The 26082-nt window shown below is 21.9% G+C and overlaps 2 protein-coding genes across 2 annotated transcripts in view; both read left to right on the top strand.

Annotated features, from left to right (window-relative positions):
• LOC128955350 (uncharacterized) overlaps positions 1-16399 on the top strand; it is a 30851-nt gene extending 14452 nt beyond the window's left edge. The window contains exon 3 of the mRNA XM_054301015.1: positions 16144-16399. Coding sequence (XP_054156990.1) covers positions 16144-16344 — 201 coding nt within the window. The 3' untranslated portion in view covers positions 16345-16399. The remainder of the gene's footprint in view (positions 1-16143) is intronic.
• A 2998-nt stretch (positions 16400-19397) lies between these two features.
• On the top strand, positions 19398-21752 carry LOC128955969 (elongation of very long chain fatty acids protein AAEL008004-like). The gene is made up of 2 exons (XM_054301649.1): positions 19398-19432; positions 20877-21752. The coding sequence occupies exon 2, from the start codon at positions 20889-20891 to the stop codon at positions 21750-21752; it is 864 nt and encodes a 287-aa protein (XP_054157624.1). The 5' UTR covers positions 19398-19432; positions 20877-20888.
• The last annotated feature ends 4330 nt before the right edge of the window (positions 21753-26082 follow it).

Below are 26082 nucleotides of genomic sequence, written 5' to 3' on the forward strand. Positions count from 1 at the left end.
TATTATGACAATATATTATATCTCGTATTATTATTATTTTATCTCAATCATATTACAGTGACTGAATGTATATATATATATATGTGAGTAAGTAAAACAATAAAATGATATATAAATTCATAAGATACACAAATATTATACATATTTATTTCATATATATAAGAAATTTAATATTAATAAAAAACAAGAAATTGTTTTTAGTTGTTGCAATGTGTATTATTATTTATAAATGTCATCTCATATAATAATATTATTAATAATAATAATCATATACAATGAAATACAAACACACAATTTTGAAACAAAGAGTAAGAAAGAAAGAGAGATATGATATGATATTATATGACATTTATTTTGTATTTTATGCATAAATCTGTTTTACATTTGTCTATTATATACAATAATTTTACGCTACAATAATGATAAAAGTTTTTTTACCAGTATATATAACATATACTTTACTAAATACAGTATATTTAAATAAAAATAATTTTTTAAGAAATAATTTTTATTTTACATTTTCAGAGGCATAATGTTTCACATAAATAGACATTTATAACACTTTATTTGTCATTTTCAATTTTTTTTTTGTTTGAACACGTTTTAGACTTTTGTTTTATATATTTATGATAGATATCAATATATTTTCATTATGATATAGATATTTATATTATAATTTTTTTTGTATGTATCATTATAATAAGAAAATATATGATATACATAAAATTTTAATTTGAATATATATTATATAACTTTATATTTTTAACGATATAGTGTATGACATTAACTTTTATGTTTATATTATGTTTTATTATGCAACTGGTATTACTGCTTACTGTAACAATAAAAGATTATGTTTTAATATTTATAAATTGCAACATATTTTTTACAAATAAGATACAGTATTTTACTATATCAATGTTAGTATAATGTAATAGTAGTACTTATTATTTATTATAGTGAAAACAATATTACATAATATTATGTGAATTACCTGCAATTAAATAAATTACTATCTAAGGGATAGTTTTATAAACTTAATGTATTATTGTGTAAATTATTAATATTTTTTTTATCAGAGTATACTTATAAATAAATGAATAAATAAAATAATTTACAAATTACTATTTTATTGATTTTTCTACAATTAGAAAAATATATAATTATTACTATTGTTATTATACTTTATATTAAAGATATATTATAATTTAATTTAATTTATCAACAAAATAAACTTGTCTTATAAAAAATGAAGTAATTATATTCACAAAAATAATTAAAATAATAATCACAATATCTATAAATAGATGATAAAATTCAATTTGAAAAACACAAAAGAGGTTTTTATAAAACTAAATTATTTTTTATTTTATTTTATTTTAGAGTCTGACTTAATTTACAAGAAATTCAATAAATTTATACTAAATATAAATCTTTATTATTTTATTATTCACTAACTTTTAGTCGATGTATTGATTTTATGTTTTAATAAAATTAGAGCCAAAATCACATTTCATTAGAAAAATTGAGTTTTATTTTATTAGCTCAAAAACAGCAATGAGTTGTATATGCTTTATATACAGTACAGTATAATATAAAGCAAATATAATAATACAGTACTGTATATAGTATTTACTGAATTTATAGACTCAGTTATAATTGCATTCAAACTCTTATATTTTGGGACAAAACAAATGAATTATATTGATTTGCATTTTTTGCGTTACTTTTACTTTATTTTGTGGATAAAAACCTAGTTATAGCTTAAGTAATGATATATAATATATATAATAAAAAAAGTTAGACATATAAAAAATACAACAAAAACAACAACAACAGCAAAAATATTTTCAGTGGTTATACTCTTTTTAATACATTATATATATGTATAGAAATGTCTGTAGTATTCAGTGGTAATGATTTGCTAATAGACGGACAATCGGAATCTGATTAAGTCATCGGAATATATATTACATAATCAGTGTATGAAAAGAACTTTTATATATTACTTATTTGGGGTAACAATACATTTCAATTGGCATATAAAGTGTATGAATTAGTGAATGTGTGTGTGTGTGTGTATGTATGTGAGTGAGTGAGTGTGTGTGTGTATATGTATGTATGTGTATGTGTATGTGTATGTGTATGTGTATGTGTATGTGTATGTGTATGTGTATGTGTATGTGTATGTGTATGTGTATGTGTATGTGTATGTGTATGTGTATGTGTATGTGTATGTGTATGTGTATGTGTATGTGTATGTGTATGTGTATGTGTATGTGTATGTGTATGTGTATGTGTATGTGTATGTGTATGTGTATGTGTATGTGTATGTGTATGTGTATGTGTATGTGTATGTGTATGTGTATGTGTGTGTATGTGTGTATATGAGTATGTGTGTGTGTGTTAGGAAATTTCTATCTAATACTTTTAAAACTCTTAGTTCAATCTCAACAATCAATATTACATATACTGTATAAGTATATCAACAAAATACTTCATTATACTGTATATACAGTGCAACTGATTATATCCATAAATAATAAGTAAACAGTTTTCATATTTATACTATAATATAAGTTCAGTAATTTTTTTATGGTTGAAATATCTAATTTAAAATTTGAAACACATTTATTTGTTACTGAAAAATGGTTATTAAGATTTTATTTTTACTTATTCACGTTTTTGAATCTAATATGAATTTTGGTTTTTTTAGATAAAATAAACTTATATTTTATATTTTTTTATAATTATCGCAATAAAAATGTCAGATAAATAGTGAATTTGAAATTCAATACAATGCTATAGTAATATATATAAGAAATTATTCGTGAATTGAATTTTTGATTTTACTCTTTAAATTTGATACAAAAGATTTCATATTATCATTTGACAACAAATATTTATAATATATATATATATATATGAAATCACAGTTTTACTTTATTTGCATATAAATAAATTATATTATAATTTAGATAAAATAAATTTAAGATTTCAATTGCAATTTCATACAATTGCAAATCAAAATTAAATTGATTTTTTTTTTTTAAATGATTTACTTTATAAGAAAATAATTTGATTTACTTTATAATTTTATAAAAGCATTCAAACAAACAAAAAATAAAATAATTTTAAAGGTTTTATATTTACTAAATTTAAAAACTATTTTATTATTAAATTCATTTTTTATATAAGTTTTATATATGTAAATTATATTATATTATATATATATATATATATATTAAATTTAAATAATATATGAATTATTAAAATTTAAAAAAATATATTTAATAATCTTTAATAATTTATATTTATTAATAGATGTATTTCATTAATATTTGAAACTATCAAAATTATGATTAATATTATAATGTTTTTAGTACTGTGTATAACATAAAGTATTTAATATTATAAATAAAAGTAAAGTGAGTAAATAAGGTATAAATTTATCAATATTGAAATATATTTTTATCTACCTAACATTAGATACTTGACATAAAAATTATTAACTCCTACTTAAGTATATTATTATTATTTTTGACATTTTTTTAAAAACAAATATTTTTTTATTTTAGTTTTCCCAGAATTCACTGCTTATAATTTTATTTTTTGTGGAAAATTTTCTTTATATTTAGAAATTAGTTTTTTAAACAATATATAATAGTAATAGTTTTTTTATCAATTTATACACAAAACACATTTTACACGATGTTATTGTTTAATAACATTTTATTATGTTTACTAAATTAAACTTAAAATATTTATCTAACAGCATATATAAATTACAATACACTAATTATAATATGCTAAATAAATTTTAACTTAAATATCATTATTTGCTTTACAAATTCAATCACTGGGAGAGCTATTAATATAAGTGCATTGCACTGTCATCTCATTGAGCACTGGCATCTCAGTGCTACCTTACGGTTAACAAATTAAACTAATGAGAGATTATATACGAGTTTTAATCTAAAAAATTATAATAAAATAGAGAATATTATTAATTTGATATCAATTATGAGCTATTGATTTGTTAGATTATAAAAAAAATTAGTATAAATCTCATAAAATTAACAATATATGACTAATAAGAAACTAATAAACATATTGAGAAATAATAAATGATAACAATTAAAGTATTTAATAAGTTTAAAGGTCTTCAATACAAATCGGTAATGATTTAATATTTCTTGATTTGTTTTGTGATATTTTATATTTTTGTTTATCATTTAATGATTTATTTTTAACATAATTAATGCGATTATTTTGTATTACCAATTGATACGATCTATTAAATACATATTTTATACAAACTGATGTCACATTTGATAGCATAACCATTGAAAAGCCAAACCATATGCCGACTAGACTTCCCAAAAACGATATGAATTCTCCGGAACTCATATTAGGCGAGTGTCGCATATAGATTGGCGGTAACATTGGCGGCACAATATTGATAATAAAATGGGCTCCGGGCTGATAATATTTCTGATAGGACAGTGTGTAAAACACTTGACGACATTTGACATCATTACTACACTGGTGTCGACAAACTAAACCGACAAATGTTTCCAATCTTGGATTAGCTTTGATCTCAGCAAACAAATCAACTAAATATTCGTCGGGATTATCATCGGGTGATATGAGATAATTTCCGGGCCATCGTTGAAATGAATCACGAAATTCACGGATCCGACAATTTTCAATACAGAAGGCTCGAGACACTGTTTGCGGACTGTTATTACATCCAGTTTCGTACGGTTTGGGTAATAGTTTGACTCTAGTTTCGGTATATTCAACATAATTTGTTAGGTTATGTCTGGGCCAGAGTTGAACGATATCTCGTTTGACAAGATTTTTGATTATATCATCTCTGGAGTGAATAGTCAGATAAATACGTGGTATTTGTTGTGAAATCTGAATTGTAAACAACGCTGGAATCGAGTCTTCAAGCAATAGGTCGCTGTCGACAATCAATTTGGATGAATCGTTAGCCGAATTGGCAAAGAAGGTAAAGCATACCTGACTCAGGTCTAGTGTGGTCTTTACCGGTGCTATACTATTGCATAAGACATACGATGATAATGTATTGAAATCAATTGGTCTCAATAGATGACAACTATTGTTGAATATATCATCAGCTTTCAACATATACTGCATTTGTTGACCAATTGTCAAGTTTGTCGAAAACTGATAATAGTCTTCATCTATCATATTATAGTTGATATTTCCATAATATTTATTCAAATACTCGCCAGTAATCAGAAACTCTTTGGCCACACATATAGTGATCGCCGGAACCGATATTTTAGTCTTATTTATAAAGCGTACAGAAGTTACAGTTTTGTATGAAAAATAATTTTGACAAATCTCTGACATGTGATAGAAAAACATTACAAAACATATTAAGTAGAAAACAATCTTGGTCATATTATGTACTAAATAATTTATTAACAAATTATAAATTGAATTTAGTTTTATTAACATTTTTGTCCTAATTTTTTGCTATTATTGTTTGCTAACATAATATTATATGTTTTTACTATTGAAAAATAACTTTTCAAACTAAATAAAGACTATAAGATATTGTTAACATTATATACTTATAGATTTATTTCGATCTAATTTGAATAATAAAATAATTATAGTTACCTAACAATTTAATCGATGATGAATTAAATTAAATATTATAAATATCCAAATTAATGGTAGTTTTTATAATAATAGTAATTCAATATTTCTCAATTTTAGTTTAAATATAAATTCAATTATTGAATCATAACTTTTTCCAAACTCATACATGAATACATTAAACTTATTTTCATCATAATTTTGCATTAATCACATAAAAATTTATTGATTTTTTTGTGGTTATATTTACTATTTTTAACTTAGTTTTATAAACATATATAATATTATTGAAATTGTTTCATTATTTATATTTATATATCGTAAAAATGTATAATATTTTACATATTATTTATAGAATGAATATAATTTTTAAATATTTGTCGATATATAATGTGTAATATAGTAACTGTATATACAGTATAAATAATGAAACAATTTCAACAATTTTATATTACATGCTATTTGAGAAACTATAGTAAATGATTGATTTTAGGTGTGAGCTTAATTGATACTGTAATTTACTTAAGCTCTGTTATGTAAGAAATCAATGTCTATACAAGTAAATATCATGTATAATATTTGTATCTGATTTAATTGTCAAACATGTGTTAAAATTAATACAAATGTTTACTGTTGGTAATGAAATGGCATTGACATACCTGACCAGTGTTACTACTGTTTTATTAGATAAATATTTATTATATAGTTAACTGATTGATACAAACACAAAATTAAACAACGAGTATAATAGACAATAATAGTTTATTAATTAAATAAAAAATTTTGAAAACATTTTAAATTGAGAATTATTTTTTAAAAATGATAATATTTAAAATTAATACAAATGACATAAGGAATTGTAAATATAGTATAATAATTAAATTAAACATTTGTTTTAAAAATAAATATGATACTAATCAAAATATTATCAATAATATATGGTTGAATAGTGCAATAAAATATTTATTTAGAAACTAATTATCAAAAAATATTTAACTAATTTAATTTTAAAATAAACAACATTAGTGTAATTAATTTGAATATAAAGTATTATTTATTTAATACATATACTTTTATTGATTTTTTATATTTAATATTACTTAATTTTAGTGATAAACTACTGTCAATATAGTAATTATAAACTTTTTTCATACAACTCGTTAAGAATGTCATCAATTTTGATGACTTGATAATAGAGAAGCCAAACCATAGACTGACCAAACTGGCCACATATGATACAAACTCTATGGGATTTATTTTAGGTGTGTGCCTAATTGTTAGATCAGGTATGCGGGGTATGTCAACCATTAAATAGCTTTCAATATTCATGTGACGATAATAATTTCTATCATATCTGTAATATTCAATATAGCATTCGCTATTATAACGACATTTATTGAGACAATTTTTAACCATTTGTCTCTCAAATGTCATTAAAGTTTTATTATCATTAACATCATCATAGATATCATTGAAATAGTTGTCAATGTGTGGATCATATACCAGATAACTACTCGGCCATTGACCAAAATATCCACGAAATTCATTGATTTTACATTTTTCTAAGCATTCGTATCGCGAGTTTGATCCGACACTCTTGTAATCAAAACAATCGGTTTCATAGGGCGTACGTATTGAATGGACAGTTATCTTATTATATGATATAACTGTCATCTGATCCATTATAGGTTGAAATTGTATTTTATTAGTTTTGTAACGATTTCTAACCATTTCGTGTCTATCGTGTAGTATAACATATATGTTATAGTTTCCAGTAATAGGTTTTACTGCTAACATAAAATCTTGTCCTTCATTTATCAGACTATCTTTACTGACAATATAGTGGTCATCGGATTTGTTGTCCAATTGTGAAAATAATGTAAAACAAAGATTTGAATTGTCTAATGACTGTCTAATTGGTGTCACTTTATTACAATTGATAAGTGATGTCGATTGATAATTATCATCAAAATGTAATGGTCTTAATATTTCACATGTTTGATTGAATATTTCAGTAAAATTTTGAAATGTTTGAAATTGTTTTTCAATTGTTAAGTTAGCGTTAATTGGTTTTATTTTATTAATTACATTATCAAAACTTTTGTTCAACAAATAGTTAAACTCTGGTTTAATGAAAAACAATTTATTCGTACAAATGGTTAGCGCCGGCAATGAAATAGTCGATGCGTTGACATATCTGACTGATGTTACCGTTTCGTAGGACAAGTATCTGATGCATATTTGCCATACTTGATATAGACAGGCTATCAAACATAATAAATAAAATGAAAAATAATATAATTTATTAATTTTAGCCATTATTATCTTTTTTTTAAAAAAAAAATTAATCTAAATTTAACAAAATATTTATCAGTAGATTTCAATTTTAATATCTTAGTAATAACTAACAAATATATTTTATTATTATTTATTAACTAAAAAATTTTAAATAATATTTATTTTATTTATTTATTCCTATTCTAATTAAATATCGATTATTGTATTTACTTAATAAAATTTGTAGCAAAAATATACAGAGAACATTTCGATTTGTGCAGTATAGGAAAGCACTGTTTATACTATGCTTACATGATATCCACTAAAAGTTAATTAAAATAAACAAATAATCAAGTATTAAATAAAATATTATTTTCAAATTAAATCTAAAATTATAATAAACTGAAGCTATAATAATATTAATTAAAAAGATTACTTACTGAAATAACACAAACTTTAAAAATAATAATAAATATAATTACTAATTAATTCATAAGGCTGTGTATGGTTATCAGGAAATAAAAACCCAACTAAATATAACTAACTAAATATAATTAATAATTAATTTATAAGGTTAGTGTATCGTTATCAGGAAATAAAAACAACTATATATAAATAACTAAATATAAATAATTACCAAATTGCTTGAATTCTATCAACTCAATTTTTTAACCGCCCCTTTATTAAAATTAAAATTAAAAAATAAAAAATAATTAGATAAATTATAGTTTAATATTATTTGTTATTAATATATAAAGTAATAATTTTATAGTTTATTAATATTAATAGTTTAGTTAAACTTTAAAAATTAAAAAATACTGTTATTTAAAACTACTCATAAATAATTTATTAACAAAATTGAACTAAAACTAATTAAAAATAAGTTTAAACTATACTAATCAAAACATTTAAATTAATTACAATAAAATTGAATTTATTAACTAAAGCCTTTATACATTACGTTATAAATAAAAATTAAAATGTTTTAAATAATTAGATCACATTTTTCAGTCAAATTTAAATTTAATATTTGTTAGAATTAAAAAATAACATTCAGAAATTTGATTTCTAAACAAATAACATAAAATTAATATTTCCTATATTTTATTTTTTAAATATTTAAATTGTGAATGTATTAAGTATTAATAATATGGCAGAATTATTATAAATTATCAATAATAAAGCTACTTTAAATTTCCTGATAACGTTACACCAACCGTAAATTTTTTGTTAAATTTTAATATAAAATTATTAGAAAATTATATTTTAAAGATACATTAATACTTAATTATTATATGGTATAATAATAACTTAAATTTTTAAAAGAATTAAGTTAATTAATTAATTTATATATTATTGTATTAGTAGTTAGGTTTTATTGTACTCATTCCTATACTGCATAAATCGAAAAGTTCTCTGTATTTAAAATGCAATAACATAATTATATTAATTTTATCAATATTGATATTATTATATCAATTATTTTAATTGTATTTATTTTTTAAGCAATACTTGATATACATGTCTCCTCTGACACAAACACAAAAACATACAAAAATTTAATTTATTAATTGAAAAATTTTAACAGAAAATAAACTTATACATAAAATATATATATATAATTTACATTTTATATTATATGGAAAAAATGAAAACAAAATATTATAATTTATAAACAAAATATTATAATTTATAAAAAAATATATATTAAGTATTTTTCAAATACATAAATTGCAGTCACAAAAAATTTTATAAATTTAATTCAAAAATAAAATAAACAAATAAATTTTTGTATCATTTATTATTTAACACATATATTCTTACTGATTGATTAGTATAATTTGAATTATTAAATTTCAATGTTAATCTATTATCAATATAATAATTGAAGACTTTTTTCATGCAACTCATAAAAATTTTAACTAATTTTGATGAATTAATAATAGAAAAGCCAAACCATAGACTTATCAAACTGGCCACATATAAAACTAATTCAATCGGATCTATTTTAGGTGTGTGCCTAATTGTTAGATCAGGTATACGGGGTATGTCAACCATCAAATAGCTACCTATATTTTTATGGTAATAGTAATTCCTATCATATCTATAATATTCAATATAACATTCGCTATTATAATGACATTCATTGAGACATTGTCTAACCAATTGACTGTCTAATGACATTAAAGTTATATTTACAGTTTTACCATTGATTGCATCAAAGATATTATAGAAATAGTTTTGAATGTGTGGGTCATATACCAGATAACTGCCCGGCCATTGATGTAAATATCTGTAAAATTGTTTTATTTTACATTTTGCTAAACACTCATTTCGCGAGTTTGATCCGACACTCTTGTAGTCAAAACAATTGGTTTCATATGGTTTAGCTATTGAATGGACAACTATTTTACTAAATGAGATAATAGCCATTTGATTTATTTCAGAATGAATTTGAATTTTATTATTTTTATATTGATTGTGTAGTATTTCGTGTCTATCATGTAGTGTCATATAAAAGTTAAAGTTACCCGCAATAGGTTTCATGATTAACAGATAAAAGTTATTTTCATTTAACAGAATATCTTTGCTGATAATGTAGTGGTCATCAGATTTGTTGTCCAATTGTGAAAATAATGTAAAACAAAGATTTAGTGAGTCTATTGACTGTCTAATTGGTGTCACTTTATTACAATTGATAAGTGGTGTCGATTGATAATTATCATCAAAATGTAATGGTCTTAATATACTACATGTTTGATTGAATATTTCAGTAAAGTTTAGAAATGTTTGAAATTGTTTTTCAATCGTCAAATTTATGTTGATTTGTCTCAAATATTCACCGATTTGACCATCACTTTGATTCAGCAAATACTTGAACTCTGGTTTAATAAACCAAAGTTTATTCATACAAATGGTTAGCGCCGGCAATGAAATGGTCGATGCGTTGACATATCTGACTGATGTTACCGTTTCGTAGGACAAGTATCTGATGCATATTTGCCATACTTGATATAGACAGGCTATCAAACATAATAAATAAAATGAAAAATAATATAATTTATTAATATTAGTTTGCATTTTATAGAATATTATAAAATAATTTTTATATTTTTATATTTTTAGTTTACTAACTAGAATATTCTAGATATTTATATTATTATTTTTTAATAAACAAATATATTATAATTAAATATCGATTATTAGATTTACTTTATACTATAATATTGTAGAAGCATTAGATTAGTAATAGCTATCTAAACAATATTAGTTATATCAATATTTATAATAGTATTTTAATTATTTTAATAACTTATATTTTTGTGTTAATATTACAATATATATAATTAATATAAATATTACATGTAATTATTTACTATACAGTAATTATCTAATCATAATATTTATAATAAAACATATCATATTAGTAACTGTTGCTATTTGACTACTATTTTTATACCTTAGACTTTACCTTTTAATTAAAATGACATATCTGTACTGTTATATTATAGATTATTTATATAAGTTATTAATATGTTTCATTGTTTTTGTTTGCTTGTTGACTCTTACAAAATAGATATTATTATTTTTATCAATTGAATTATGAATTTTAATTTGATTTGACATGAAATACATTGAATACTTGTTTGATACAAATTTTACGACTACTGAGACAACATTTGATAGCATGACTACTGAAAAGCCAAACCATAGACTAATTAGACTACCGATGAATGAAACAAATTCAACAAATGATAGTTTCGGTGAATGTCTGACTTCTAGTTCGGGAAATATAGGTTTTTCGACACCAATCCAAAAGTTGGTTACATCGGAAAACTCGTAGTGAAAGTCGATTAAATCAAAGTATTGTTCAGCACATGGATTGTTAGACCGACACGTTTTGTCACACAATTGTCCAATTAGTCGATCGCCTTTCCTAAAAGTTTCGTTGTCTATAGATTTTTGGACATCAAGTATAAGTTCATCGGTGGCCACGTATGCCAAATGACTTGATGGCCATAATTTAAATTTTTCTCGCATTTTCCTTAGTCTACATATTTCAAAACAATCGTTTCGCGACACATAACCATAGTGTGCATAATCCCAGCAATTTGTTTGATAAGGTGCCGGCAATTGATAAACAGTTATCTTCTGATAGTTTATAAATGATAACTTTCTTCTAATGTTATTAACTTCGATATCGTTTGACTTGTAATGGTTTAGAGGCATTAGATTTCTCGGATGAACCAATAGATTAACTCTTGCTATACTGTTATCCAGTTTAAGACTAACAATAGTCCAGTCCAGTACACCATATATTGATGTCAAGTCTATTAAATATTTATCGTCCGGTTCGCCATCGATTTGGGAGAACAGTGTCAGACATGTCTGATAATCGCTCTGTGATTGACGTACAGGTGCTATGAGATCACAACCGATGTACGCTTTGCTAGTATTGGTTGCAAAATATCGGGTTCTCATGACTTGACAGCCATGACTTAAAATATCAGCGCTTTTGTTGATTATATTGAACTGATCTTTTAATGTCATATTTTGGATCAATTCAGATAATTCCAAATTATTAGTTATATTATTGACAGCTTTGAACTGTTGTTTGAAATCAGGTTTCAAAACATCATATTTAAGCAAACATATAGTGATTGCCGGCAACGATACTATTGATTGATTCAAATAAGTTACTGAAGTTATTGTGGTATAAGAAAAATAAATACTACTTAACTCATAAATTTGATATAAAAATGTTAAACAACATAATGTAATAAATAAAATTTTTATACATTTATCTAATTTAAAATTGAACATTTTTTATGATATTATACTACTAATAATACTGTATTTTGACAAATACAGTATACAATATTTATTAATATACTGTATTAATCAACTTTATTGATATTCAATTTATTAAATATACTGTACTCTATTGTACAATATCTACTGTACAATATATAAAATTAATTTTGAAAATAGTTTATTTGCAATTCATTATTTACATAATATGTACATTTAGCACAATAGTTTAGATAATAAATTGTTGATATTTAATTTCAATAATAAATTTATTAATTACATAAATTTATTGTAAATATAAGATGTTTTTTATTAATATGTGTAGGCTATTAATCTAATATAATTATTGAAGTATTATATTTTTTTTATTAATTAAATTTCTACTTTATTGATAAATTCATTATCTATTTTGAGTAAAGTTATAATAAACTTTTTATATGATTTTTAAATGATTTATAATGACTTTATAATATAAATAATTATTTATTTTTTAATATATAAATTTTAAATAATTTAAATATAATAATTAATTAATTAAAACAATAAATAGTAAGAAATATCTACTAAAACTTTCAATAAATTATATTTTTCAAATTTACAATTACATTCATAATTAATAATAGATATATCAATTTCATCAATATTTTTAATTTATTTATTAACTGACCATTTATTAACATAAGTTGAGACATTAATTATATTAATTTTATTATTTTGTTTTACTAACAAATGTTTGACAAAATATAGCGAAAATTTATTACAAATAAAATTAATACCATTTGTAATAACATTTGATAACATGATTATCGAAAAACCAAACCATAGGCCTATGAGACTACCAATATATGAGACAAACTCTTCAAACGACAGTTTCTTTAAATGTTTTATTTGTAGATCAGGTATTACCGGTAATTTAAAAAACATCCTAAAATTGTCCAGGGGTAATTGTGAATATTTTACATCAAACAAATAATACTCATCATAACAGGGGATTAGATGTTGACATAATTGTCCACATTTTTGGCCAATTATTTTATCATTAAACGTTTCGTTGTAATTATTAGCAAATTTCTTATCAATTAAATCATAAGTTAATAATACTAAAGTATATTTGTTTGTCTTATTATCTAAATTATTTAGTCGACATTTATCAATGCAATCGCTCCGGGATATACTAGGATAGGTACCGTACTTTGTATAATCTAGACAATTGGTTTCATAGGGACTGGTCATTGACGAGACACTTATCTTTCTATAGTAGACAACAGATATCCAGTTGTCTTTGCAGTCAATTTCAATGTTATAGCTTTTGAAAAAGTTATGTATGACTTGTTTTCTCGGATGAATCAATAGCTGTATTTTAGAGATAGTTTTATTAAATTTAATTTTAGGTATACTATTATCATAGACACCGTATAATTTGTTTAGATCGACTAAAAATTTATTATCACTTTCACTGTAGTTTTGACCAAACAGTTTATAACATGCTTGAAAATAATCAACTGTTTTAAGTACCGGTGCAATACCATCACAATCATTACTATTATCATCGATAGCCACCAATGGTTTTTTGAGTTTACAGTTGAACAGTTGTGTCGATGGGTACAGACCATTGAGCTGCTGTCCAATAGTCATATGTTTGTTAATTACTTGTATCAGATCCTCATTGGTTATATTGTTGGCCATTACTGATCCATTAATAAATGTGTTAATAATTTCACGATTTACGGCTAAATTTTTATCCATACATATAGTAATGCCCGGAAGTGATAGTTTGTTAACTTTTTCAAATGTAACCGAAGTTATGTTTTGAAATGTAAAATACAAATAACATATTTGTATTATTTGATACAAACATGTTAGCAAACAAATTATACCAAACAATTTGTTTTTAATTTGATTAAACTTTTGTTTAATTAAGTTATACATAATTGGATAAATTTACAAAACAAATGAATAAATCAGAAAATTTAAAAATTTAGTGTATTTTAAAAAATTTACATATAAAACTACTACTGTATTTAGTGATGTATCGATTGCAAAATGCGCAATTGCATTGCTCGGCAATTGCGTGAAATTACCGCTATAGCAAAAAAAACTCGATTGTAACATAACTCTATCTATATTTTTTTTAAAATTAACAAGGTTTAAATGGTAAAACAATATGTATAAAAATATTAATTAATTTTAAAAATTTAATTATTTGAGCAATAAATGTTATCATCTGAAAACCGTGTTAAACATTTTAAAAAATGAGTAAAGAATCTAAATTTATAATCAACTAATTTTTAACGTTATCATAGTTAATTTTTATACAATCCCTCATGCGCGCAATTTCAAGCAATTTTCAGCAATTGCGGCACTCGAAAACTGAATTGCAAAAAATTCCCAACACTAACTGTATTACATAGTCATAATGTAAATTTTCAAACTACTAGAGTAGCAATTTAAATTAATAACATTTACAGTAAATTTATTATTTTGAAAAATAACTTTTTCATGTGTAATAAGATTGCCTTGTTTTTATTGATTACAAAATTAATTTACACATTTTATTATACAGTATTAACAGGTCTATGCATATAAATAGCATTTGTTTACTCATATTACAAGTATACTTCACTGTATTAAATATATGCATATTATATACGGTGTATATATATATATATAACTTGAGTCTTAAACTTATAGATCTTATATAATTTTTCCACAAAATATATATATATATAATGAATTCATTTGAGAAAATAAAAATTTTGAGTTTACACTCAAACAATGAAAAATCTCTGTTAGTAAACCTCTGAATACACACTAATATACTGTATAATAATAATATGTGAAGAAAATAAAATATTAAGTCTAAAATTTCAATAACAATACATAATAGTCTCTCTCTTTCAAGTAAATCATATATAAGAATATTCTTTAATATTCAGAAATTGTTTGGTTGTCAAAGAAAATATTTTCTCAATTTTGTATTTGTTGTGTTGTTATTGTATTGAAATACAGTAATATTTTTTAACAATATATTTTTTTGTATAAAATAACATATCTTAAAATACACTATTATTGTTATTATCATTTCTATTCCAATATTGTATTTGTTCAAGCATGTCATTATAATATTTATATATATTTATATCAATAATATATTGATATAATATAGTACACTGATAATAATAATGTAATGTTATTGACATGTCATCATCATTGATTTATGCGATGACAATAAGCTTGGTACTCAATTTTAATAATGATCAGTTTTATTTTTGTTATTTATTTTACTATTTCTATATAATTTTATATATATCATATATTTACTGTAAATTAAGCTAATTTATCACATAATATAAATATGTAATTAAATAATAAATCTTATGATGCTTTTATATAATATAATCATTATTTTTGCTATAGATTGTCGTATTGGTGTATATCGTATTGTTTGTGGCTTTGGTTATAACAAGCTATCGAAATAATGTCAACCGAGTCAATAACCGTCGGCGCCGTCGAAATCGACACAAACGACCGGCCAATTCAGTGGTCGAATGTGACGTCAATTCGGGTGCCGTCAAGTGTTTGGCCAATCAATCGCTATGTGCGGCAACACATGTGTGAAATCAATGGCATTTTTTATATAACAAATATCAGTCAATAATAACCCATTCAAATCAACCCAACATTTAAACTTTTGTTTAAAACAGTTTTTTTTAATTATAAACAGATAAAATATTGTACAATATTAGCAATTATAATAAATGCACAGTTAATTATAAATTGTTACAAAAAAACTATTTATTAATTTTAAAGAATTGTTATTAAAATAATTATAATATATTACTTAATAGTATTTTTGAATAATATTGTTAATATAATATGAGTTTTTATTATTTTCTATTTATCATATGCTTGTATTGGCAGTGATGAATAATCAAATACTTTAGTTGAATAAAAAAAAATAAAATATTCAATTATTATCATATCATAATTTTTATATATTAAGACACAGTAAACATTATTGTTTAGTCTGAAATCTTTAATATACAATAATTAATATTTTAAATAAAGCTTATTATCATATAGTTATCATTTGTTTGATTTTCTGACATTTATTTATTATTGCTAATTAAATTGTAATATAATAAATGAATGTAGTTTTCATTATGTTTTATTTATTATAAATTATATTAATTCCCATAAATATATAACATTAAACTACTGTATATACTGTTTTCATAAATTTTCACAATAAATATATAATTATATTTTGTTATCGATAATACAGTATAATAATTATTATTTTATTTTGTTAAATAATAAACAATTATTTTTATTTTATTATACATAATAGATAAATAAGCAATTACACTATTAATATAAAATTATTTTATTAAGCAATATGTTTAAATCAAGTAATAATTGTAATATTTTAAATTGTTTTTTGAATTTTAATTATATTTATGTTATTGATTTAATTAATATTTTTTTAATGCAATTCATAATAGTATATAATAAAATATACAGTACAATGTTTTATGTTAATTATAGTTTACAAATTATGTATACTTTAAACTTCAAAACTGATTTGTAAAATAAAAATTATAACACAAAATATCTAAATATTTTTATCAATTATAACTATAGTTAACTAATTTTATATACTATTAAGTTTTATATGTATATCGCGCGCAATTGTTTTTCAAAAAATTTAATTATTGTATAAATAATATAAAACTCAAATTATTTATAATATTGCTATCAAATATCATACAAATAATTGATATATATTTGACAAATAGTTGTGTGTATAGAAATTATGCCAAAATATAACAAGAGTTTTAAAAAAGGCAAACAAAGTGCCAAAAGGGTGCCATCGGATGCACCGACAGCTCTGATAGCACCGTCAGATTTTAAGCATATCTATGCAAAAAACAGTCCAAAACATACTAACAGTCCAAAGCAAACCAATAGTCAAAAACAGACCAATAGTCCAAAACAGACCAATAGTCCAAAGCAGACCACCATTAGTCCAAATGAGACCAAAGATGTGGCCAATATTGCAAAAAGGGGTTCATTGGCCACACCTACAGTCAATCCTTTAGCTTATGAACACTTGACAGACACACTATACAAAGGCAAAGGTGTCACAACCGGACATACAACTGCTAATACCTATTATGATAATATAAGTCCAACACAAAGCACTGTCAAAGGTATGGATACAAGGATTAATACCAGTGCTCAGGAACTGCCATTGAGTGCCAAATCTATGCCAACAAATCTGAGACTAGAGATTGAAGAGTGGATTGCAAGCAGACCTCAAAAATTTGATATCGACTGAAATCAAACAAACAATCCATTAGTTATTATACTATTTATATATATATATATAAATTTATATACTGTATATCATATATTTTTTCAATGTCCTACTGTTTATATAAATTATATATAAGTTATATATAAATTAATACAATTAATTTAGATATTATTTTTTTTTTAAATTTAATTATATCAAATATGTAATTTATCAAATAGACCTAATAATAAATATTTAAAATAATGAGTTTTCATAACCTCTATAAAATGTTACTTATTTTTCAACTTAATAAACATATAAATAATTTATTGATAAAAATTATGACGAAAACATCTTAAAAACCTAACAAAAAAATCAAATCTAATCTCATATAACAAAACTTTTATTAGTTTTCAATATATTATCTATAAATAAGTACAATAAATATGTATTTCTAATATTAATAGTAAACGTATTTTTATTTTTCTAAAGTTTATTGAACGTAATTATTTCAATGCAGCACTTATTTACAAAATATTAGTGCATAATATATACTGTATATATAAACACATGTTTTGCTAATTAAATGTTATTAAAATGTAATACATATTATTTGTGATAAAATTCAATAAATATGAATTTATTAGAAGATAAAGATTATAATATTACTATACTATTATTTTGTTAACAATGATTTTTTTAAAAAAATAATACTAATATAACCACATAAAACAAGTTGAAATTGTAAAAAAAAACTATGATATTGACTATCACACACACACACACACACCCACCCAACCACTTTCTAACCTCACCCGCACACACACACACCCACCCCAAACTAACCCAAATATATTAAATACTATTATATCATAGTAACTGTACCATTGATTTTTTGTTGTTGTTGTTGATATAACGGTGCCTTTTCCGTACAACAATTTATTTTTGTTTTAAAAATCAATATAAATTTATTACTAAAAAATATTACTAAAATTTTTCTAAATAATTGTTTTGAAACAAAAAAAAATATTAACTTTATTAAGTGGTCGTTAAATAGCTATAAATTATGGCCCATAATATACCGGTATATGATTTATACCGTAATGTTATTGAACTTAATGTTTTGACAGATGATATCAGAGGATATAATTATTATTAATTTTTTTCCTCTAATTTTTTATAATAATAATAATACACACAATATGTTTAGTTTAATAATATTGAAATGACATATCGTGTGAATCTTTCAAAACTACAAAACTATTAACAAATAGTAGACAATAATACTGTATTATAATATATCCAATATATATATAAAGCTCTCAATAAAGACATTGGTGTGAAAGTGTCCAAAACAGATAACTGTCCGCTTAAGACCTAGTGTTGTAAATTGATGTCAATTTGGAGGTAAAAACAAATAAAAAATAAATTTAATAATAATCTTATTGAAAAAAATGTATCCTAAAAATCTTGAATTAATTTAATAACACCCCATCTAATAATTAATTATTATTATTTAATTAATTATGATTTACTTTTAATTTATGATATCTGAGGTCAACTTTTATTATTATTATTGATATATAAAGTATTCAATTTTACAATTCAGACAAAATTAATTTTTTAAATAAATATATTTTTTAATTAAATTATGTCCAACGACTATAATTACTGATTATGTCTATTATTATTATTATTATTTAAAGTGACATTTCAATTGTAAATAAAATATAAGATTGAATTTTTCAACAACAAAAATTGATAATGAATTTTAAAATAATTGAGAGTTGCTTTCAAAACCAGTTTTTTGTAGTTTAGTTATCAAAACACTAATGAAAATCAAATATATTTTCCAATTTGCACAATGAATCATACAATAAATAAATTGATATTTTTGTTAATTATGTGTTAAAAGTTTCAAAAAATAATTTTAATTAGTCAATATTAAAAGTAATAACTATTACTGAATGTTAATGATTGTTAATATAAGTATAAGTATACAGAATTATACACTAAATATTTATAATAATAAGAAAATAGTAATAATGAAAATATAAATTTTATATCTAATTATTAATTTGTTGATTAAAAATGCCATTTTATAGTTTAATAAATTTTATGATACTATTTATTTCTATATTTATAAAAAAAACTTTATTGCAAATTATCATATTATAGTTTAATTAATTAATTATTTAATTAATTAATAAATAGAAATATATTTCATTTTTATATACTTATATTATAAGTTATATATGACATATTTAATAACAATTTTGAAAAATATTAGTATATTATTAGAAAATAGATTAAATTCATAAATTAGATTCTAGTTTAGTGTATATTTATATATACAGTAAATATATATATATATTGATATATATTATTAATTGATTAAAACATTTACTAATGTTTTCTGTTTTTATTATCTATATTAATACGGATCTAAAGTATTATCAAAAAGCAAATCCAAAGCCTATTATAACTAATATAACACTAATATTATTATAAAAACATTATTGAATTTATTGAGAGCGCGACTCAATAGCAAACTATTTAGTAGTTTTCATATTTGAATCGTGAGATCAACGAGTTATTGAATGAGAGTAACGACGAGAGAGAAACAGTTACTAACTTTTGGATACACTTATTATATACACGAAAAAGTAAAGTAAAATAAAAAGTTTGTGTCAGTGCTTAAAGCACAGTACGATTTTGCTGGTGGGGTCTCTTCCACACCAAATATTTGTCTTATAGTATAAGTGATCTCATTTAATAAACAGTTCCTGTAATAGTTTTTTTTAATTGAAAAAACTGTGCTAAAAGTGTGTGTTTTTTTTGTTTACCTCAGTCACCGATACTAATGGCACTAATATCCATATCAGACATGACCTCCCGATTGGTATACTACTTAACCGACGACTATTGGGACCAAATGGGTGATCCGCGTACACATGATCTGCCATTTGTTTCGGGCGGCATTTGGCAGATATTAACCGTAATGACTGGCTATCTATTGGTAACACGCAAACTGTTGCCCGTCTTTATGGCCAATCGGTCGGCGTATGACATGAGACGACCGATGTTTATCTACAACATAGTGATGGTTGCGGCCAATGCCTACCTGTTTGTTGAAGCAGTGGGCGCTTGTGAGCTCGGACGGGTATTTTTGAATTTCAAATATCCGGACCAAACGGACCGATCGGTTGGTACGATGCGATTCTTGAGCATTGAATGGCTCTTCTGGATGACCCGTTTTCTCGATCTATTGGATACCGTATTCTTTGTATTGCGCAAAAAGGACAGTCAGATAACATTTCTACATCTCTATCATCACACTGTTGTACCCATACTGTGCTGGCTGTGCCTCAAAGTCAACCCGAAGGCACCGATTGTACTGTTGTTCGGTATTTGCAATACACTGATCCACGTAATTATGTACACTTACTACGGATTGGCCAGCTTTGGACCGGCTATTCAGCGGTACTTGTGGTGGAAAAAGTACATAACCGTCGCACAGATCATCCAGTTTGCCATTTGTGGTACATATGGTGTCGTACTATACTTCATGCAAACGGGTTATCCGATGAGTTGGTTTGTGGTCGCCGTCGGCCAGAATCCGCTCTTCTTTTTCCTATTCTATGACTTCTATCGCCAAACATATCGTCAAAAGAAGCGACAAATTATTATTGAGAAAAAACAACATTCAAAAAGTCATACAAATTAATTAAGTAATGTATTTATTAGTATTTTTTGAAAGAAAAATATTATATTTTTTTCATAAAAAGTTAATTATTATTAATTATCACTTTTTTTCCATAAATTCTATTTAATTTTCTTTATACACTGTTTTTATTAAATTTAATTAATTTTATTTTATTGCCAAAAAAGTTTTTAATTACCAAAATGTATTTAATATTAAGTCATTGTTGTTTTAGTACATATACTCATTTAAATTAATATTTGTATATAAATATCTTTTCAATAAAAAAATTATAAATTGGTAATAAAAATCTAACTTAATATTTAAATATATTGATTTATTAAAACATTTGTAAAAGCATTAATAACAACTTTCTTATATTTTATTATTAATAAATTAAAAAAAAGTATTAAATATATTTATAAAAAGGGAATTAATATTTTTTTAAAAATTACATTTGAATCACAAAACTATGCGGACATGAAATGTAAATAACTAAAAGACATAAATTTATTTGTGAACAAAATTTTTCATAATTAGGTCATTAAATCAGTATATCTTTTAAAAACATATACACAAACACACACATCGATAGAGTAGTCAAAAACGTGTTTTAATATTTGTTTTGTGTCCTAAAAATACAGTATATATCAAAAATGATTTACTTGAATGCGTTTTTGTACAATTGAATTATAAATAATTTTTATTTAGTAATTATCTCATCTAATTAGCTGTTCATTCAAGTATACAATATATTATAATTAAATTATGAAATAGTTTATATAAATATTATTTAACATGTTTTTGACAAATAGTACTGTATATTAATTGTCAATGTATTAGTAAAGATTTATTATTAATTATTTATTATTAAAATTAATTAATATTTAATACACAAAAATTGTTATTATTATTATCATTGACATTCAACAATCATTATTAAGCACAAGTTCATAGTCTTCAAAAAAAATATATTCATTTATTATTAAAATTTTTATCTAATTATTTATATATTAAAAATAGTTTTTAATAAATCTAATTAAATTTAATAATATAATAACAATAAAAGTTATACATATATATACTGTATATATTAAGTTAGTAATGTTAACAATATATTATTTCATTCATATACAGTAAAGTACAGTACAATCAATCATTATATTGTCAATAAATTAACATAAATTCCTAATTAAATATATTGTTTACTCTAATACTTACCCCAAATACTTAGTTTTAATATTTATTTTAATATTTTTATTTCTCTATTTAAGTTAATAGATAATACTGTAGTTTAATATAACAATTAATATGAGTTTTAAGTGTATTTAAAATATTTTTATAATTATCTGCTCTGATATAGACTTTATAAAGTTTAAATAAAATGATAAAAAAAATAATTTTTTATACAAATCATAATACAAACAAATAGATGGCGCTATTGATTTGTATATTATTTTTTGTGTAAAATTTTATTGTTTTAAAATAAATTATTTTCATTTAATATTTTTTTAAATAAATTATAAATTTATCATTACTTGTAAAGTATGATTAAGAGTAAAGTAGCAGGGGCGGTTAAGAAAATTTTGGAAATTGATATTTTAATTGATATAATTTAATATATATTATAATTTTACACATATATATTAAATTTTAGATCAATCGGATCAATAATATTATAGTTATTAAATAAAATAAAAATTCATTATAATGGGAAGTATACAAAAAAAAAATCAAACTTTGACCCCCCAAAAAACACCCGTCCCTGGGATCGATTTACATGAAATTTTTTTGGTAATATTATAATTATCAATAGATGTTTTTAGGAAAGTGTGGATCTGCTCCTCAAACATAATCTAAAAATTATCAATAATTAAATTATATATATTGTGACGGTCGGGGAGCTTAGAATTTATAAAAATTATGTAACATCACGTGACAAATTAATTGACACAAAAATTAGTTTACATTATGTGACTTAACTGTACTCTATCGATAATAATTACAAAAATTTTTATTTTATTTAATAACTATAATATTATTGATCCGATTGATCTAAAATTTAATATATATGTGTAAAATTATAATATATATTAAATTATATCAATTAAAATATCAATTTCCAAAATTTTCTTAACCGCCCCTGCTACTTTTTTGTTATTTATTAAATATAAGCTTATATGTAAGGAATTATTATTTTTATTATTATTATGAATATTATGAAAAATATTTAACTGTATATTAAATTTTCCTGAAATGTTAAATAAAGGAAATTATAATAATTAAGACTATGATTATACAATAATAATGATAATAATAATAATAATAAACACATTTTTTAGAAAAATAATGATAACCATAGCAATCGACTCAATTTATAATTGTTTTCAATAGTTTGATAAATTCCCGGGGATTTAATCCATATAAAAATTAGTTATATTTTTTGTTGTTTTTCTAATATAACTTTAGCTAAACTGGGAATTCAAATTAACTGTAGATTTAAAGTGAAAATTTTTATATAAATAAATAATATAGTTTTTGTTTTTTAAGTAGAGATAAATGATTTTATCTATACTATGTTGAATATTGTTGAAAATGCCAGTTATTTTATCTAATATATAATATTATATATCGTATAATCTAAAGTGATATCATTTAAAATTTAGATATAAATATAAATATAAAATTTTGTATAGAATATAGTTTTTAGTAAATTGTTATTATGCACAATATTATTAATTATAAATATTACAAATTAAAATAAACTATCAATTATTTATTATTTCTTAATTAAATAAATAATATTGTAAATAACATTATTGATACATATTAATAATTTTATGCACTAATAAAATAATTACTATTATATAAAATATATATATATATACATATATATAATTTTTTTTTTAAATTTTCAGTTATAAATTTTAACAAAATAATTATGAAGTTAAACAGTATAATTATCATAAATTAATTTAATCATTAATTTGTATATATATATATATATTTAGACAAATTGTTTATGTATTACTGAAAATTTTATTAGACTAAAATAATAAATAATACATTAGATAATCTATTAACATAAATTATAATAAACACAACTAACTAACATACACACACACAGTGACAATAAAATTTACAATTTATATAAAAATTTAATTATAAAACTACAATGATTTAAATCAATATACTAAAAATTATTGTATTTTTTGAATAAAGACTAAAACTCTTAATTTCTTAATTAAATAATTTATATTAAAATACTAAAACTCTATTGTCTTTAATAAGTTTAGCAATCTTTCAATTGTAAGCCAAAAAAATCCTCTGTGAATTGGATTACTTTAAGAAAACGTCTAATTTTTGAACCGTAATAAAAATTTTAGTCGACTTTATTATAATATTACAAAATCATTACTGAATAAAAATTTTTATTTTATTATTTAAATATAGATTTTTTGACATTTACTTTAAGGCAAAAATTTAATTAGAAAAATCAACACAAGTATTCTTGTATATAAATTCTATACATTTTTAAAATTTATTTTAGTTTTTTATTTTCTCTCTCTCTCTCTCTCTCTCTCTCTCTCTCTCTTTCTCTGTAAGTTAGATAACAAAAAATTCCTTAAACTTTATTAAATAATAAGATAAATTTGTGTTTGTATTTATGCAAAGTACTGTTTAGTACATATATACAGTACATATTATTTTTTTAAATAGTGTAAATATTTTACATTTCTGATAAAGAAAAAAAAACTATAATATATTTATCTAAGTTTTAAAAAATTTAATAATACAGTTGAATTAATTTATTATTATTATTTAATTAATAAATGATTATTTTCACGCATTTACTGAAAATGTTGATAAATATTTCATTAATATTTACTATAAAAGTGATAGAAATTAATGAAAAGAGTTTAATTTGAAATACAAATATTAAGTTTATATCACATAAGATATTTATGTTGAATGATATGGGAATATATATATATAAATATAAATGACATAATAATAATCTCATCAAAAATTCTATTTATGACATAATATATGTAATTCTTAATATTATTTTTGTAGATAAAACCTATTCAAACCTATTGACTAAAAAACACAATTTTGTAATATATTTATAAAATGTATTATTCACATTTTTTACTGTTATAATTAAACTTTAAATTTGTATTATATTGTTTATATAGATATTTAAAAATATAGATATCAATAATAAATTAAATTAATATTCATGAATATTAGAAGATTATCAATTAAATATATATATATTTTTTTAGCTTAACATAAATGACAATTAATGAAATTATTTATATTATAATTTTATTATTAAATGTTATTAATA

This window comes from Oppia nitens, unplaced genomic scaffold, assembly GCF_028296485.1.
Source record: "Oppia nitens isolate AA-2021 unplaced genomic scaffold, nextdenovo-longstitch-racon4-pilon3 scaffold2_pilon_pilon_pilon, whole genome shotgun sequence".
NCBI lineage: Eukaryota > Metazoa > Arthropoda > Arachnida > Sarcoptiformes > Oppiidae > Oppia > Oppia nitens.

What these genes read in the sequence shown, in the direction of transcription:
- LOC128955969 (XM_054301649.1), top strand. Translation starts at nt 20,889, where the DNA reads ATGGCACTAATATCCATATCAGACATGACCTCCCGATTGGTATACTAC.